This window comes from Alosa alosa, chromosome 16, assembly GCF_017589495.1.
Source record: "Alosa alosa isolate M-15738 ecotype Scorff River chromosome 16, AALO_Geno_1.1, whole genome shotgun sequence".
NCBI lineage: Eukaryota > Metazoa > Chordata > Actinopteri > Clupeiformes > Clupeidae > Alosa > Alosa alosa.
In genome coordinates this window covers 2336446-2352818 of record NC_063204.1, presented here as the reverse complement: position 1 = coordinate 2352818, position 16373 = coordinate 2336446, and the positions used below count along the sequence as shown (strand labels likewise).

Genomic DNA, 16373 nt, shown 5'->3' with positions numbered 1-16373 from the left:
AAGGTTCTAGGATTACAGTGAATTGTATTCTCACAAAACAGTCTTGTTGTAAAGAGTAAGTTCAAGACACTCTTCATGTGACTAATCACATGTTCTTAAAAAAGGAAAGAGCGATAGAAAATAGGTAGAGAACATGGCTAATGTCACTGGATAAGAGACTGATAAATGTAAGTAAAAAAAACTCAGTAGACTTTCATAAAATTTATTTGGTCATAGTCATAACTTCATGTGTGTATTTTTGTACAGTGGTAGTCGTAGATGCATCAGATTCAATACAGTACTTAATTGTATTTATTGCATGACAATGAAGCATTATCCCTCAAAAATAAGATTATAATTCATCATATTATGTCCTAGTAAAAATCTTTAAATGAATTACATGTATACGCATATTCATTTGATCTGATGCATATATTCAACTCTGACTTCACACAGAAAAGAGCACTGAAATGTTCTCATAGTTGTAATATTATTGTGTGTTCATATATATTCATCCACATAGAAATGTGTGTGCACTCTGTCTCAAGCCTTCGAAACAGATTGGATGACTAGCCTTTGGTCAAATTAACCCTTCGCTAAGTTTGGTGGACAGGACTTTCACAATTTGAAAGGGTCAAATTGTGAAGACAGCAAAACCTTAGACAAGCACAAGCACATCTGGAAAAAGGAACCAAGAAGAATGTTGTCAGCGATTACAGGAGAATCTGTCTTCCTCTCCTCTTCCTCAAAGCAGGACAGGTCACTTCCTCGTGATGCCAGTTAGTGTGTCCCCAGTTCAGTTTACATGCTCACACAAGCACATGAGTCGCGCCAGCAAGATCATGCTGTGTTCTCGATGGTCTCCGAGGGCAACACCATCTTCTCCTTCTCGTCGTCGTCCTCCGCGAGGGGCAAAGGGTCGTACTGACGCCGGTAGAGCAGCCGCGTCACCAGCGTGATGATGAACATCTCCAGAATCAGCAGCTGTTGGCTCATCACTGTGGAGATGTGAGGAGAGGCTTACAGAGGGAAACCCAACACACAGCATATCTCACAATCAGTCTGTTCAACTTAAATCTGCATGAAAACACACAGAGTTCTTCATGTGCTGAAAGGGCCTCTAAATTGTGTAGCATACATGATAACCATCCTTTATCCCCCAAATGACTCCTAAATGACCCCTGTACTACCATGCAGTGCTACACCTTGGGGACATCTTTAAACTCAAACTCAAACTAGTGTAGCACTGTAGCTGTCTGGTTGCTCTAGCTGTTAGCTGCAGCTTGGCTGTCGGCTGGAGGAGGAAGATCCAGGGGGAGGGAGGGGACTTACGGTATCCTCTGGCCTGTGAGGAATAGGGGGGTGCACAGGCAACGGTGCCGTTCATGGCCAGGATGTTGATGATGGCCGACTGCAGTTGACTCAGCACCAGCACCAGCTGGGAAGACACACAATGCATTGTGGGTAAGAGGGAATACAACATTTCCTGGAACCAAGAGCGAATTCCGAATTCCAAGATTTTAATTCAATTCAAGATTTAATTCAATTCCAAGAGATTTAATTCCGAATTCCAAGAGCGAATTCCAGTAATGAAACTGGTGACAACTAGTGAAACAATATAATATTTAATATAATATAATATACAATGTTTGTTTTTTGTACATCAGGCCACCTACTCATTTAAATGCATTTCACATAGAACCTGAATAACACGATGTGTGGCATAGCTATTTCAAAACTACTGTTGACAGACATTGTGACAGTATAAAGAAAACAGGTTTTTACATCGTGTTGACATATATATGCTAGACATGCTAGACTATGCCTACGCATACACCTACGCATGTAATGACTCAAGCTAGTGAAATAAGGCCTATTTGTTTTTGGGGGTAGGACTACTCAGCATGGACCCAGTACAGTGCATTTTGACCAACATGACATTAGCAATTGAAAATGTAAAAAAACAGCAGATTTTTGTACACAATCAAGTGCCTGGATGTACTAAAGCATTGCTGTTTGTGCGGAGCAATGGAAATTGCATTTATAATAATAATAATAATAATAATAATAATAATAATAATAATCTTTATTTATAAACATAACAATATTATGATGTGCATAAGTGAGAAGAGTTTGAACAAGCAATTTTGATCTAAATTCACCAAAGCAACTGAGAAAAACTGTAAAATAGGCTATATCCATACACATTGATGATTTGTCTTCTGAGACAAAACTCAGTCCAATTTCTAAAGATACATTTCTACACACACATAGCTAAGAGAGAGCCAGCCCAGTTATATTTCCTAGAAACAGCAGAGACTTCCAGTAATGAGACTAGGGACCATTACCGTAAGTGAAACACATCAGAAAGACACTACTGTCTAACAGAAAGTCTAAGTCAAAATTTGAATTCCAGAGAATTCTATAACTGCCATGTATACAAAGCATGAAGGGTTGGTCCTCTTTTACAAAGTTATTACCAATTCTTGGCATTTTAAACATATATTTCTAATCTGATTCTGCATGAGAAACACTGGTATGGACCTATGGTATGGACATGTGAAACTAAGGTAAATTAATTACCCGTCACTTATTCTCATAATGTGATACTGTAAATCACGGTACTATCTCTTCAAATAAATTCACATAATATTTAAAATATGATTTCTTTATATCACTGTTTATGTCATCACTCTTTAAGGACAGTAAACCTGGAACTTGATATAGCACAAAGCAAAAAAAAGCATATACTGCAATGGCTTTTAGTGTAACTTCATACCACACTGTAAGCGTTTAACGTAAATGATGAGGCCGCGTTGGGTTTCTTAGTTGCTTAACAGCTTATGGAGGATCAAAGTCATGTTATGGAAGAACAGCTTATGGATTGAAGGATCAGAGTCATGTTATGGAAGAACAGCTTATGGATTGGAGGCTCAAAGTCATGTTATGGAAGAACAGCTTATGGATTGGAGGCTCAAAGTCATGTTATGGAAGAACAGCTTATGGATTGGAGGCTCAAAGTCATGTTATGGAAGAACAGCTTATGGATTGGAGGATCAAAGTCATGTTATGGAAGAACAGCTTATGGATTGGAGGCTCAAAGTCATGTTATGGAAGAACAGCTTATGGAGGATCAAAGTCATGTTATGGAAGAACAGCTTATGGAGGATCAAAGTCATGTTATGGAAGAACAGCTTATGGATCAAAGTCATGTTATGGAAGAACAGCTTATGGATTGGAGGATCAAAGTCATGTTATGGAAGAACAGCTTATGGATTGGAGGCTCAAAGTCATGTTATGGAAGAACAGCTTATGGATTGGAGGATCAAAGTCATGTTATGGAAGAACAGCTTATGGATTGGAGGATCAAAGTCATGTTATGGAAGAACAGCTCAAGGATTGGAGGATCAAAGTCATGTTATGGAAGAACAGCTTATGGATTGGAGGATCAAAGTCATGTTATGGAAGAACAGCTTATGGATTGGAGGCTCAAAGTCATGTTATGGAAGAACAGCTTATGGATTGGAGGATCAAAGTCATGTTATGGAAGAACAGCTTATGGATTGGAGGCTCAAAGTCATGTTATGGAAGAACAGCTCAAGGCACTAGACCTCAGATGATCTGAAAAGCATCAAAACATGCCACTTGTAAAGAGCGGTAATCTTGACATGGTGTATACATGAGGTGACAGTGAAGCATGCTCACACACACACACACGAGGTGACTGTGAAGCGTGCTCTCACACACACACACACACACACACACGAGGTGACTGTGAAGCGTGCTCACACACACACACACACACACACACACACACACGAGGTGACAGTGAAGCGTGCTCACACACTCACACACACACACACACACACGAGGTGACAGTGAAGCGTGCTCACACACACACACACACACACACACATACACACGGGTGACAGTGAAGTGTGCTCACACACACACACACACACACACACACACACACACACACACGAGGTGACAGTGAAGCGTGCTCACACACACACACACACACACACACACACACACACACGAGGTGACAGTGAAGCGTGCTCTCACATACACACACACACACACGAGGTGACAGTGAAGCGTGCTCACACACACACACACACACACACACACACACGAGGAGACAGTGAAGCGTGCTCACTCACATTCACACACACACACACTCTCACACACACACACACTGTGTGACGGTACATTGTGCACGCAGTACCTGGTACATGGCGTATTTGGGGATGATCTTCAGGGTCCGCAGTGTGATGCGTACGTGCATGAACATGATGGCGACGGGCCAAAGAGCGATGATGGTCAGGACGCCCACAAAGGGATTGATCCAGATCGCAGCTCCAGTGATGTTCAGCTACAAACAAGACAATCATGCCACCGTGACATTTTAAATTTGCTATTAAAATGCTGTAGCCATGTTATACTGAACAGAGCATGTCTTTTTTCTTTGTATGTTGCATCCATAGGGATGTCATTAGTGACTAAACACAAATGACTGTGTGGTTTCCTTTGGCTCTGGTGACGAAACGATTCATGACTACTAAGAAACTATTACAATGTAAAGAATCAAGAATTGAGAAAATTCCTGTCATTCATGACAGTGGCATTTTTTTTGGTCTGAACACATTTCTATTTAAATTTATTTAAATAGCATTTATTAAATAACATTTACATTTAAAAACCTGCACCTTCAAAATCAATAAGTTAATGTGACTTTCACTTTCTATCATTCTGTGAGCTGGTGACAGAAATGTAGTCTTTTTGGTCAAACTGTGTGTGTTTGTGTGTGTGTGTGTGTGTGTGTGTGTGTGTGTGTGTGTGTGTGGAGTCTTTTTGGTCGAACTCACATCGGTCAGCTCAAAGTTCCCATTGGTCCACAGGACGATGGAGAGGATCGTGAAGACCATCTTCATCAACGCAAACTGGAAAGAGCCCAACTTGAGGAGGAAGAGACTCCGCCTGGGGTGATAGGAGAAAGGACTTTCAACTCCCACAAATCTCTGGGCAAACTGAGTATTTCAGTTGAGTTTTCACTACAGAAATGAACCACTGATTTATAATGAAAACACACTGAAAAGACATTGATCTGGGTCCTCTGTGTGTGACCTCTCTACCCCTAGGGGGAGCAATGACCTTATGGTGCTGCTTTTGGTGACAGTGCTACTGAACAAACTTGCATAAGAACATGCATATACTGAGGCCATGCTAAAAAAAAAGGGTTGAGCGGCCACACACACACGCACACAGACACACACACACACACACACACACATGGGTTGAGCGGCCGGGAGTTCGTTAATCCCAGCTGGCCAACATGCACTCAATTTGCCAGAAGAGAAACATGATAGATGTCCTGCCAAGTGTGTGTGTGTGTGTGTGTGTGTGTGTGTGTGTGTGTGTGTGTGTGTGTGTGTGTGTGTGTGTCCTGCCAAGTTTCACTCTCACTCTCCCTGCCCGTGACCTCAGCACCAGACCACACATCTGCCACACATGTTTGGATCTATGGGCATGAACTTGTAGGTGTGTGTGTGTGTGTGTGTTTGTGTGTGTGTGGTATAAGAACACATTGTTTATATGAAACACATCTGCTCTGTTAATAAAAAGTAAAAAGTCACTGAAATTAGCGGGAGTTGGAAGTTGTTGGAAGTGTTGCTTTACTTTAAATGGCATGGTGTGGCGGCACAGGTGTGTCTGTGTGTGCGTGCGTGCGTGCGTGCGTGTGTGCGTGCGTGCGTGTGTGTGTACGTGTGTGCGTGTGCGTGTGCGTTTGTGTGTGTGTGTGTGTGTACGTGTGCGCGTGTGCGTGTGTGTGCGTGTGCGTTTGTGTGCGTGTGCGTTTGTGTGTGTGTGTGTGTGTGTGTGCACCTTGTGACGGGGACCCTGGGAAGGCACGGGCAGCAGCAGCAGCATGGTCCTGTGCTTATCCTGAAGGTTTTTTTCGCTGACTGCTTCAGGAAGGCTTCATCACCCCCACACTCCTCAATCATCAGAATCAAGAACTTGAAGACCACAACTGCAAAGTATCTGTAGAAGGGACAGAGGTGCGCACACACACACACACACACACACACACACACACACACAGCACTTACAGCTTCATACTCTGAGAATGTTTTTTAAAAGGAATGCAGTTTTATCATGCCACATATTTTCATTTAATTGCCTGCAGGTGTACGGCCGTGCGCACTGTGCGCACCATAGGTTACTATACTATAATAATACTATACTATACTACTACAACAACGAGAGAGAGAATTTCCCCTGTGTGTGAATCCACACCAAGTTGGGCCACCATAACATCCAAACTCTACACAGTATCCCATTAACGGCATGACAGTAGGCCATAACGTCCAAACTCTACACAGTATCCCATTAACAGCATGACAGTAGGCCATAACGTCCAAACTCTACAAAGTATCCCATTAACGGCATGACCGTAGGCCATAACGTCCAAACTCTACACAGTATCCCATTAATGGCATGACAGTAGGCCATTTACATTTGCTTGTAAAGTAAACACCTCATCAAAATCAACTTAATGCGGAACTATATGCATGCACACCTTTTGTTTGAGCAGGAGAGAGAATACCAGCGCACGCACACAGCGTTACCAGCACACAATGTTAAGCTAATTCAATAACTCAAGACTTCAAGGGCATCATCGATATAAAACATTTTTGTGCGTACCATTAATTTCTGCAGGCGCCCCTGTTAGTGATATCAGGGAAACATACTTCTTTGATTAAATGACACAGTGTAATCATTTCATTCCATTAATAGTTGCTCAGTTATCAATTAAATCATTTCAACAAAATTCAACAATATCTATTGAACACCCTCCTTACTAATGACTTATACTTTACAGAACCAGTGTGGAAATGAGGAAATACCAGGAAATGAGATCATGAATCATTCAATCATGTTTCCTGCTCAAGCTCAAAACTAATGTTGTAACACATTCCAAAATGTTTCAGCAAATGCATCTGTCAGAGTACTTTATCTAATTTGTGCAAGTCCACATACAAGAACAAAGGAGATCAGAGAGATTAGAACTGATGATGTTTTTTGTAGATGGTAGTATATGAGAAAGCAGATCATAGTCTGATGTAACTCACGTTGCTGAGGTCATGTCAGTAAACATAGTGGCTCTTGGTATCCACATGCCCAAACAAGACATGGTGGCAATTATCTGGAGAATAACAAACAATTTCAAGTTAATGGTAAATGATTCTTCAGGACTTTCTCTTGGTACACATCAAATAAAACATTCTCAATGTCTCTGAGAGAAAAGGGGCAGAACTGACCGGTGCAGCGCCGTTCACCCAGATGATGATGCTCTTCTTATTCGCGGGCACTTTTCTGTAGATGTACACGCACTCCTCAATGAAAACCAGCACGGCCACGGCAGCCATGAATGTGAGGATTGAATAGAGGATGATTCCAAAAAGGTCTAAATCTGTGGGAAAGAAATCATAGGAAGAAATAAATCAACACATTGAACTATAGGATGAGCTTACTCAAACTCATTCAGGGCAGGCCATGCTTTGTCATTAGTCAAAAATTCAGGAGGGCTCTTGATGTCATTGAAGTATTGCTTCAAATGCTACAGTGCATTGCTCCCCTCAAATTAGAAAGAAAATATTAAGGTAATATACAATTTCATGTCCTATATAAAGTGATGTCCAGAGGGAATATTGTACAGAGGAAAAATAAAGAGGAGCCACTTCAAACTGTCTGGAGAGCAGTGGTGTTCCTCATGTCTACTTAACCAGATACTAACCATGTCTACTTAACCAGATACTAGAGAGCAATGGTGTTCCTCATGTCTACTTAACCAGATACTAACCATGTCTACTTAACCAGATACTAGAGAGCAATGGTGTTCCTCATGTCTACTTAACCAGATACTAACCATGTCTACTTAACCAGATACTAGAGAGCAGTGGAGTTCCTCATGTCTACTTAACCAGATACTAGAGAGCAGTGGTGTTCCTCATGTCTACTTAACCAGATACTAGAGAGCAATGGTGTTCCTCATGTCTACTTAACCAGATACTAACCATGTCTACTTAACCAGATACTAGAGAGCAATGGTGTTCCTCATGTCTACTTAACCAGATACTAACCATGTCTACTTAACCAGATACTAGAGAGCAGTGGTGTTCCTCATGTCTACTTAACCAGATACTAACCATGTCTACTTAACCAGATACTAGAGAGCAGTGGTGTTCCTCATGTCTACTTAACCAGATACTAAAGAGCAGTGGTGTTCCCCATGTCTACTTAACCAGATACTAAAGAGCAGTGGTGTTCCCCATGTCTACTTAACCAGATACTAACCATGTCTACTTAACCAGATACTAGAGAGCAGTGGTGTTCCTCATGTCTACTTAACCAGATACTAAAGAGCAGTGATGTTCCCCATGTCTACTTAACCAGATACTAACCATGTCTACTTAACCAGATACTAGAGAGCAGTGGTGTTCCTCATGTCTACTTAACCAGATACTAGAGAGCAGTGGTGTTCCTCATGTCTACTTAACCAGATACTAACCATGTCTACTTAACCAGATACTAGAGAGCAGTGGTGTTCCTCATGTCTACTTAACCAGATACTAGAGAGCAGTGGTGTTCCTCATGTCTACTTAACCAGATACTAACCATGTCTACTTAACCAGATACTAGAGAGCAGTGGTGTTCCTCATGTCTACTTAACCAGATACTAGAGAGCAGTGGTGTTCCTCATGTCTACTTAACCAGATACTGGAGAACAGTGGTGTTCCTCATGTCTACTTAACCAGATACTGGAGAACAGTGGTGTTCCTCATGTCTACTTAACCAGATACTGGAGAACAGTGGTGTTCCTCATGTCTACTTAACCAGATATTAGAGAGCAGTGGTGTTCCAGCTGCTAGATTTCTTTTTTTTTTTCGGGCTTTTTGCCTCCATTTGGACAGGACAGTGAAGAGCGACAGGAAGCAAGTGGGAGAGAGAGACGGGGTGGGAACCGGGAAACGACCGCAGGTCGGACCCAAACCTGGGTCCCCATGGGCGTCCAGACCCGCACATGGCACGGGGCTGCAGCCCGCTGCGCCACAGCGCCCCCCAGCTGCTAGATTTCTGAAGTTCCGTTACATAAAGGACCCAAGGCTGCCATCTTTGCCCATATAAGGAGATCCGGGTACCCGGGTCTCCTTTTGTGGGCAAAGATGGCAGCTTTTGGTCCTTTTTGTTGGCGAACTTGAGAGGTCTATACCAGCAGGGTCATAGATGTGATTGATGGGGGAACACATATGCTGGGTCACTTTGTTAATAAATATATTCATTTTAAATGTATGTATATATGCACTTGAGTGTTGAGGTTCTTTGCCCCTCGCCCTCGTCCAATAATTCCGTATAACAGGACACCTCGGCAGCCGTTATCCCTTACATAATGTAGTAAACAGAAAAAGGAGTAAACAAAGCTGTTTGTTTACAAGTTTTATATTTTAGACTCTTCAAAGCAGCCAACCTTTCCTATGATGACAGCATTTTACACTCGTGGCATTCCCCTAAACAACCTCAACATTAGACACTGGGAATGGTTTTCTAACAGACAAACAAATAACTCTTCTCTTATTTCAGATAATGCCTAGGGTTTTTTTTCCTTCATATTGATATATTGGATTCTACACCATAGTCTAAGACTTTTGGACACATTTTATTGTCCTAACAGTCCTCTACTATGACTATAATAGAAAACTCACAGCCTGACATCTTATGTCATTGCTGAGATATACCTTTTCAGTTATGGCTTGACACAACATAGAAAACAGTATTTTATGTGTACCACTTTTTATAATATTCTTCTCAACAAAACCATAATTTCTTTTACCAAAAATGTATACACTCTGGAGTAGTAACTTGTAGATTTCTAATCTCATATTGGAATTACTGTCCTGTACCCACCATTTATGTCCAGTTGATTGAAACAAACCCAGATAAAATGTTTGCAACTGGGAAATGCATCTTTTTTTTCCTCAAGTGATTTTGAATTTGGAGCACTTACAATTTCAAAACCTTGCAAAAGTAGTGCCCATGAGGGAATTTATACTGGAGATGTTTTGGCATGGTTAGTTGTCTTATTCAAAAACTATAAGCCCTTAAAAAATAGTGATTTCCCCCTAAAAATAACTATTTTATTGCCCTCTTGGAAGGACAGCATGAAATGCAAACCCAACACTGTTTTTCCTCAGGACATGTCCGAAAGCTGAAAAATAAATAACTAATATCAGGATGGTCAAGTGGGTCAGGCGCTACATGACTGAACATGTCATGTGTTATAGATAAAATATTAAGGGAGAGCATTATCACGTCTGTCATACCTTGAGAACCTAATAGCTGATGTTCATTCTCACTCTAGCATATTCCTTAAAGTAACTCAATGTAGGATTAGGAATCAACATACAGGTTAACATTTAGTGATGAGGTGGTACCCAATTTGTCTAAAACTGACAAAAAGGGTCATGCACCCTGCCCCATTACTGAGCGTTGCATTCTGAGCGTGGCAATGTCCAAGACGCTATTCTCCTCACTGTAACTCAGAATGGCAAAATGAGTTTGAAACTGTTATTTCCCATTAAATTAATTACACTGTATTGCTTTAGGGCTGATATTTTATTAATCTTTTCCCAAGTTCAGACATATTCTAAGGGGAGTGATAAAAGAGATCCCTTTTAAGCTGTCTGAATGAGTGGCATGCAAAAAGATCAAAAGATGACAAACTGGAACAAATCACATTAGCATCCAGCTACACAAAACAAGATAGTCAGTTGAAAGATGATTGTATGTGCTTTATGTAAAAATGTAATCGCTGTAATCCCATATCAATGTAAATGACGATTGAACTGGCAACAAGCAGGCTTAGCAACAATCTACTGTGACAAAGCAAACTACCCATCATCGTTTGTCTGTAACCAATGAAAGTACAAATTGAACAGGTCGGCCAGGCATGCCTATTGCCTACATACATGACATGGGGGATAAACTTAATAACATCCTGTCAGGTGTCCCGATATACAGAATTAATGAACTTGGTGGAGGAAACTCTTTTCTGCATCGGGGAAGTCTTTGCATCCGTCTCCTCCATTATTTCTGCATATCAGGAGACCTCGGCGGATGTTATCCCTTACATTCCTCATGTCAGATTAAGTGGTTTTAATACTGTCCTGTAGTGAGAATGAACATCAGCTATTAGGTAGTCAAAGGTCATGGGGTCAAAGGTCATGGCCATATGGGGTCATTCACATATCTATCGTTTTCAAATTTTAGTCTTGTAGCACTTTACACACCTGACAATTCAAGCTCTTGAAGTTAGTTATTTTCAACTTTCAGACATGTTTTAAAGGAGAACTTGGCAACTATTTCAACGTAATAAACCCGTTTAGAAATCATTTGGATGGTTAAATGACCTGTTCCGGTGAAAATGGTGACTTTTCCCGCTGCCCCTAGCGTCCCCAGGCGGAAAACCAACCTTGCAACATTGAGACTACCGTCCCGGAAAGAGAAGTGAGAAACAAGAAACTTGTTTTAAATCGTGTTTCTTACCTTGTAACATCCACATTGTCTACCGAACTTATGCTAACCGTTTTGCTAGCTTGTAAACAAATCCATGTGCTTTATCATTACCTTTTCCCACAGTTTGAAATAGCATAATGCACAATTTCTCCAGCAGAGGGGGAAATCCTGCCAAGTTTCCCTTTAAGGGGATGATAAAACAGAAAAGACAGATCTAATGGTTTTAGCTTTTAGGTTGTCTACAAAAAAAATGTGTTTACACCCCATGTTGTCCTTGCAGAAGGGTGGTAAAGTTGACTATTTTGACTCCCTCAGTTGACTTTTATTTTATTTTTTTCCAATATTAGGCATGTCGAGGGGAACGTAAAAGATAAAACGTTAGATCTAACAATTTTAAGTTGGTCATAATGTGGCATTCTACTGCAAGAAAAAGCAAAAATGGGTTTACATTTCACGCTGTCTTTCCAAAAGGTTAATGAAATTGCCGTTTTTATGGACAAATCGCTGTTTAGGTCAACTTCAGAGGTGAATATAGGCAATTGCTTAAGATATATCACCAGGCACCCTCCCTATTCTTATTGAGTAACCCCAAGACAACAAGAAACAGCAAAGAATTTTTTTTTTTAACCGAATTAAGCCTTTGGCTCCCGGACTATATTGCTGGTAAGAACAATGAGAGCAAGGCTGTGTCTCAAACCATCTACTTCCACACAAAGTTAACTAACTTCAAAGTTATAGTATATAGTGTAAATAACGCAAAAAGTCAGTGCACTGAAAGTACCCGGATGACCCCTTAAAAACGTTAAGGGTAAAAAAAACAGTTCAGTGTGGAGCGATGGACACTACTCGCACTAAACGGGCGCCATCTTGACTACATAGCGGAAGGGGAGGGACCAAGGATGTCGGCATTTTTGGCGCACTGGAAAATTGCATTCACCTGTGTTGCATTCGTCGTGTTCGTCACGCTCATCCCGCTGGTCATTTCTGGTAAGTGAGTGGCAGTGGCAGTAAGTGATCAGTGCACAGCAGCAGTGCAGCCTACTGACGGAGGGGTGGTGAATAAGAGAAAGCTCAAGGGAGGAGGCCTGTGCACATGAGTAAGAGCTCACGGATGAGAATTCTTGGGATGAAGAACAACAGGCTAGGCTACTAATTGAAGAATATTATTAAAGACATCTTATTAAAGACACAGGCTACTAATTGAAGAATATTATTAAAGACATCTTATTAAAGACACTGCGGAAGGATGCCTACATCCTTCCGCAGAAATTGTTTAATGGAAATAACAAAACTGGACACAAATTTCCTCAAGGGAAGCGTTGACTGCAAACCATTACAATTTCATCTCGCACCAACTCCCAAAAAGTGAATCCAGATGCTCTACAAAGGAACTTTCATTTCTGGTGCTTCTGACTCACCACACCATCCTGTTGCAACAACAGATGTGTGTGGTGTCCTCTACTGCTGCAAATAAGATGACTAACGATGATAAGTCTACACATAAATCCAATAAAATGACTAACGATGATAAGTCTACATATAAATCCAATAAAATGACTAACGATGATAAGCCTACACATAAATCCAATAATAGACCCATAGCCACAGGGACTTCAGTTGTAGGATTTCTCTACATGCTTCACATAATGGAATTAGCTTGTCACTTCATAAATATTGTAGCTGTTCATTTTATCCTGCCCTGCCTTGATCTGCATTTTGCACACAAATGACTGCATTAGCCACTATGAAAGCCTGAGATCATGGGCCCAAAATGAGCCGATCTGCTGTAGATGCTCAGGCTTTAAGTCACTGCAGGTAGTTGTTCTTTAAACTGCTCAAGACCACTGGAATGCTAATCCTTAACCCTTAAAGAGCCAAAGTTCATTGACTCCCTCCTCACTAGACACAAACTGACTGAATGACTGTGTTAGCAAATGGTGGCTTGTGTAAAAGCCTTCCCCAAGGGAACATTGCTCAGGCGATGTAGAAATGTGGATTCTAACAGCGTCTTGGGGTTCAGAAAAGTACACCTGAAAAAGGTAAAATCTCTGACCAAAACCTAAAAATATCATATAAGTTCATTTGGGCCTATAAAAATATCATATTAAGTTAATTCGGGTCTATTTCCTCCTCAGAAATATAAAACAGGGGGTGCTATTGCTATACATGTAGCTAAATGTAGTTTGGTAGAGTGGTTGTGGGCACATCCCATCTTTCTTTAGGCCAAAGTATGGAGCCCGGGAGGTGTCATTACAAGATATCTTTGTATATCGAGAGAATGTGCACTCATTTCACTAAACTGTGGTCTCATTTTACTAGGTTGTGTGCACAATTTAGTATATTGTGCGCTTGTTTTACTAGTGCTCTCGTGTTACTATTGTGGTCTCATTTTATTAGATTGTGCACTCAATTTAGTAAATCATGCCACATTTTACTACATTGTTTTACAAAAATGAAAATAAGGAGCAATTTAGTAAAATGTTGCACACTATTTAGTAAAACGTGCGCCCGATTTAGTAAATGGTGCTCACAAAGTATTAAAATGAGCGCACTATTTAGTTCCGAAACAAACGAGCGTAAAACAAAAAAGAGGGAATGTCAGCACACTGGATTATAGCTCCCAAATTTTTAATTAAAACCATCGACTTTTCGATCCTAGAAAAATAACCTTAGTTTTATTAATGAGACAAACAACTCCACATGAAGGTTTAGGCCGATAAGTCAACTTCAGACGGTCTACGATCCCCCATGATTCTTAACCCTCCTGTTATCCTTGGGGTCAATTTGACCCACGTTTAACATCATAAAATATATGGTTCACTTTTTTTTTTTTTGCTTCATGTTTCATGACTTTTCCTCAATTGAAGGGTACAACAGAGTTAGCATGATTTTTTTTCAATAATATGTTTTCAATGTCCTGTACAAATATTTTGTACATTGATGTTCCTTGGGGTCAGTTTGACAGCTGTATGAAACATAAGATACATGAATATTTGACACATTATGGATATTATTATTTGAATAGTATGGGAACATATTGTTATTATCATTATTACATACACAAGTACTTATTACATATAAGTCATTTTGGCAGGACTGTAAAAGTCAAAAGGGGAAGCAACAGCAAGCCTTTGGGCAGCTGACACTGGATGGGCAATATTGCCAGCCAGGGTTCCAAGGTTCATAAAGGGGTGTGGGTGGGTGGGATTGTTTTGTAGGGCTTTTGATGGTGTTTATTACACTCTTGTTAAGTACCCGTCACAAAAAAACTGGGTAACAATGTGAATTATAATCATTTTCTGAGGGTTTATTTAGCTGGGGTCAAATTGACCCCAAGGATAAAGAGTGTCGGTAAGATTTGAGGATAACATAAGGGTTCATGTATAAAAAAAAAAACTCCGCTCTCAAACTGACACTATTTGTGGGAAACTAACGGAAACAATCCCATATTGCTTCTTCTTCTGAAGCAAATGTGGAATATGTTGAACACAAATAACAACCTTTAGAAACGACACCAAATAGCTGTATTTCAAATGATGGAAGGAAAGTGCACTCTTCAGATTGGTAGACAACTATTTTTCATATAAAAATGTAGCCTATCTGCTGTGTATCTATTCAGTAAGCAGAAATACCTTAATAGCCGGCTCATTCAACATTTAAGGAATTCATGGCACTTGCCAAATTCAAAGTTGAAAGCTATGAAACGTTGCGAGTCTGCCACTCAAACACACCCGTCTCCATTTTCGGCCACCCTGGAGCAAAACTGGCTGCTTGTAGGCTACTTGGTTTTAAATTCAGCTGGCATACTCACTTAAGATGATGTCGATCGCGAGTGGTGGCTGCTGCCTGCAGCGAGGATCAAATGTTTGGTTTGTTACATCCATTCTTTGTATACTAATTGAGTGTCCTCAGGATAATGAATGGAACAAATAGTTTAGCCTACACGTGTATTATAATTCAATACTTTAACAAGTTCTCACTGTGGTTCCTTTCTCCCCACACCAATGCAGAGGTATCATTGACAAGCTCGCAGCTTCTTTCGAGCTCGAAGCTGTCTCCGTTATGACAGTGAACAGAGCCTCGGCTAACTTTTTGTAGAAGTAATGAAAACCCGCCCCTGCCCCTGAACAACGCAACAAGCTACACAAATTTGATGCTTCTCATCCAAACCAGCACCTCTGCAAATTGCGTAATTTTCAGTGATGGACCCATGGCACGCCTGTGATTTCGGGTTCAAACGCAGAAAAGTCACAGCCCAGCCCAAACACAACTAACGTAGCCCGTGCAAATGGGAAAATCCATGGGGTGCGAACCAACAGTTTGAGACTTGCCCCCGAGAAGCGTATTCAAGCGCACCACATCACATGCCCTCGTGCTTCCAAGGAAACGCGCAGAGGCTACGTCATGTGATTTTATCTTCTACCAAGATTTCTAAGCTCTCTGTAGCCTACTCATTACATTGATGACAAATCTATTGTCTGTCACGACACTATGTTTAAGTATTTCTCAGTTTTAATTTTTATGGAACTATCATTTTGTCCTTCTAACCGGCCAGAGTGTGGCAAAGGAAAAGACACACAAAACATAGTTTAATTCTAACAGAATCAAAGCCCTCAACACACCATCCCACAGCCTACATTCCTTTGCCACATAGTGGTGAGTTTGATTCTTACTGCCTCAACTTTGTTTCACAGACTCACTATGGATGATGTTAGTGTCATAAATAATACACTATTATTCATTTCGGGCCTGTCCGTGGTCCACTGGGCGGATATCCCCTTTCTTTTGTATGATGATGCATTGAAAGTAACTGA

General features: G+C 40.8%; 1 protein-coding gene across 1 annotated transcript; it reads right to left on the bottom strand.

Moving 5' to 3' along the window:
* Positions 1-186: 186 nt before the first annotated feature.
* slc51a (solute carrier family 51 subunit alpha) lies at positions 187-15994 on the bottom strand. The gene is made up of 8 exons (XM_048265917.1): positions 15371-15994; positions 7308-7459; positions 7119-7192; positions 5869-6027; positions 4851-4962; positions 4211-4357; positions 1312-1417; positions 187-977 (listed from the first exon to the last, which is right to left on the bottom strand). The coding sequence occupies exons 1-8, from the start codon at positions 15441-15443 to the stop codon at positions 820-822; spliced, it is 981 nt and encodes a 326-aa protein (XP_048121874.1). The 5' UTR covers positions 15444-15994; the 3' UTR covers positions 187-819.
* Positions 15995-16373: the final 379 nt, after the last annotated feature.

Bases quoted from the DNA above. Each gene is read 5' to 3' on its own strand.
- slc51a (XM_048265917.1), bottom strand. From the start codon at position 15,443: ATGGATGTAACAAACCAAACATTTGATCCTCGCTGCAGGCAGCAGCCA. The intron at 7,460-15,370 runs GTGAGTATGCCA...TCTTTCCCACAG, and splicing joins CGCGATCGACATCATCTTAA to ATTTAGACCTTTTTGGAATC. The intron at 7,193-7,307 runs GTCAGTTCTGCC...GTTATTCTCCAG, and splicing joins GGGTGAACGGCGCTGCACCG to ATAATTGCCACCATGTCTTG.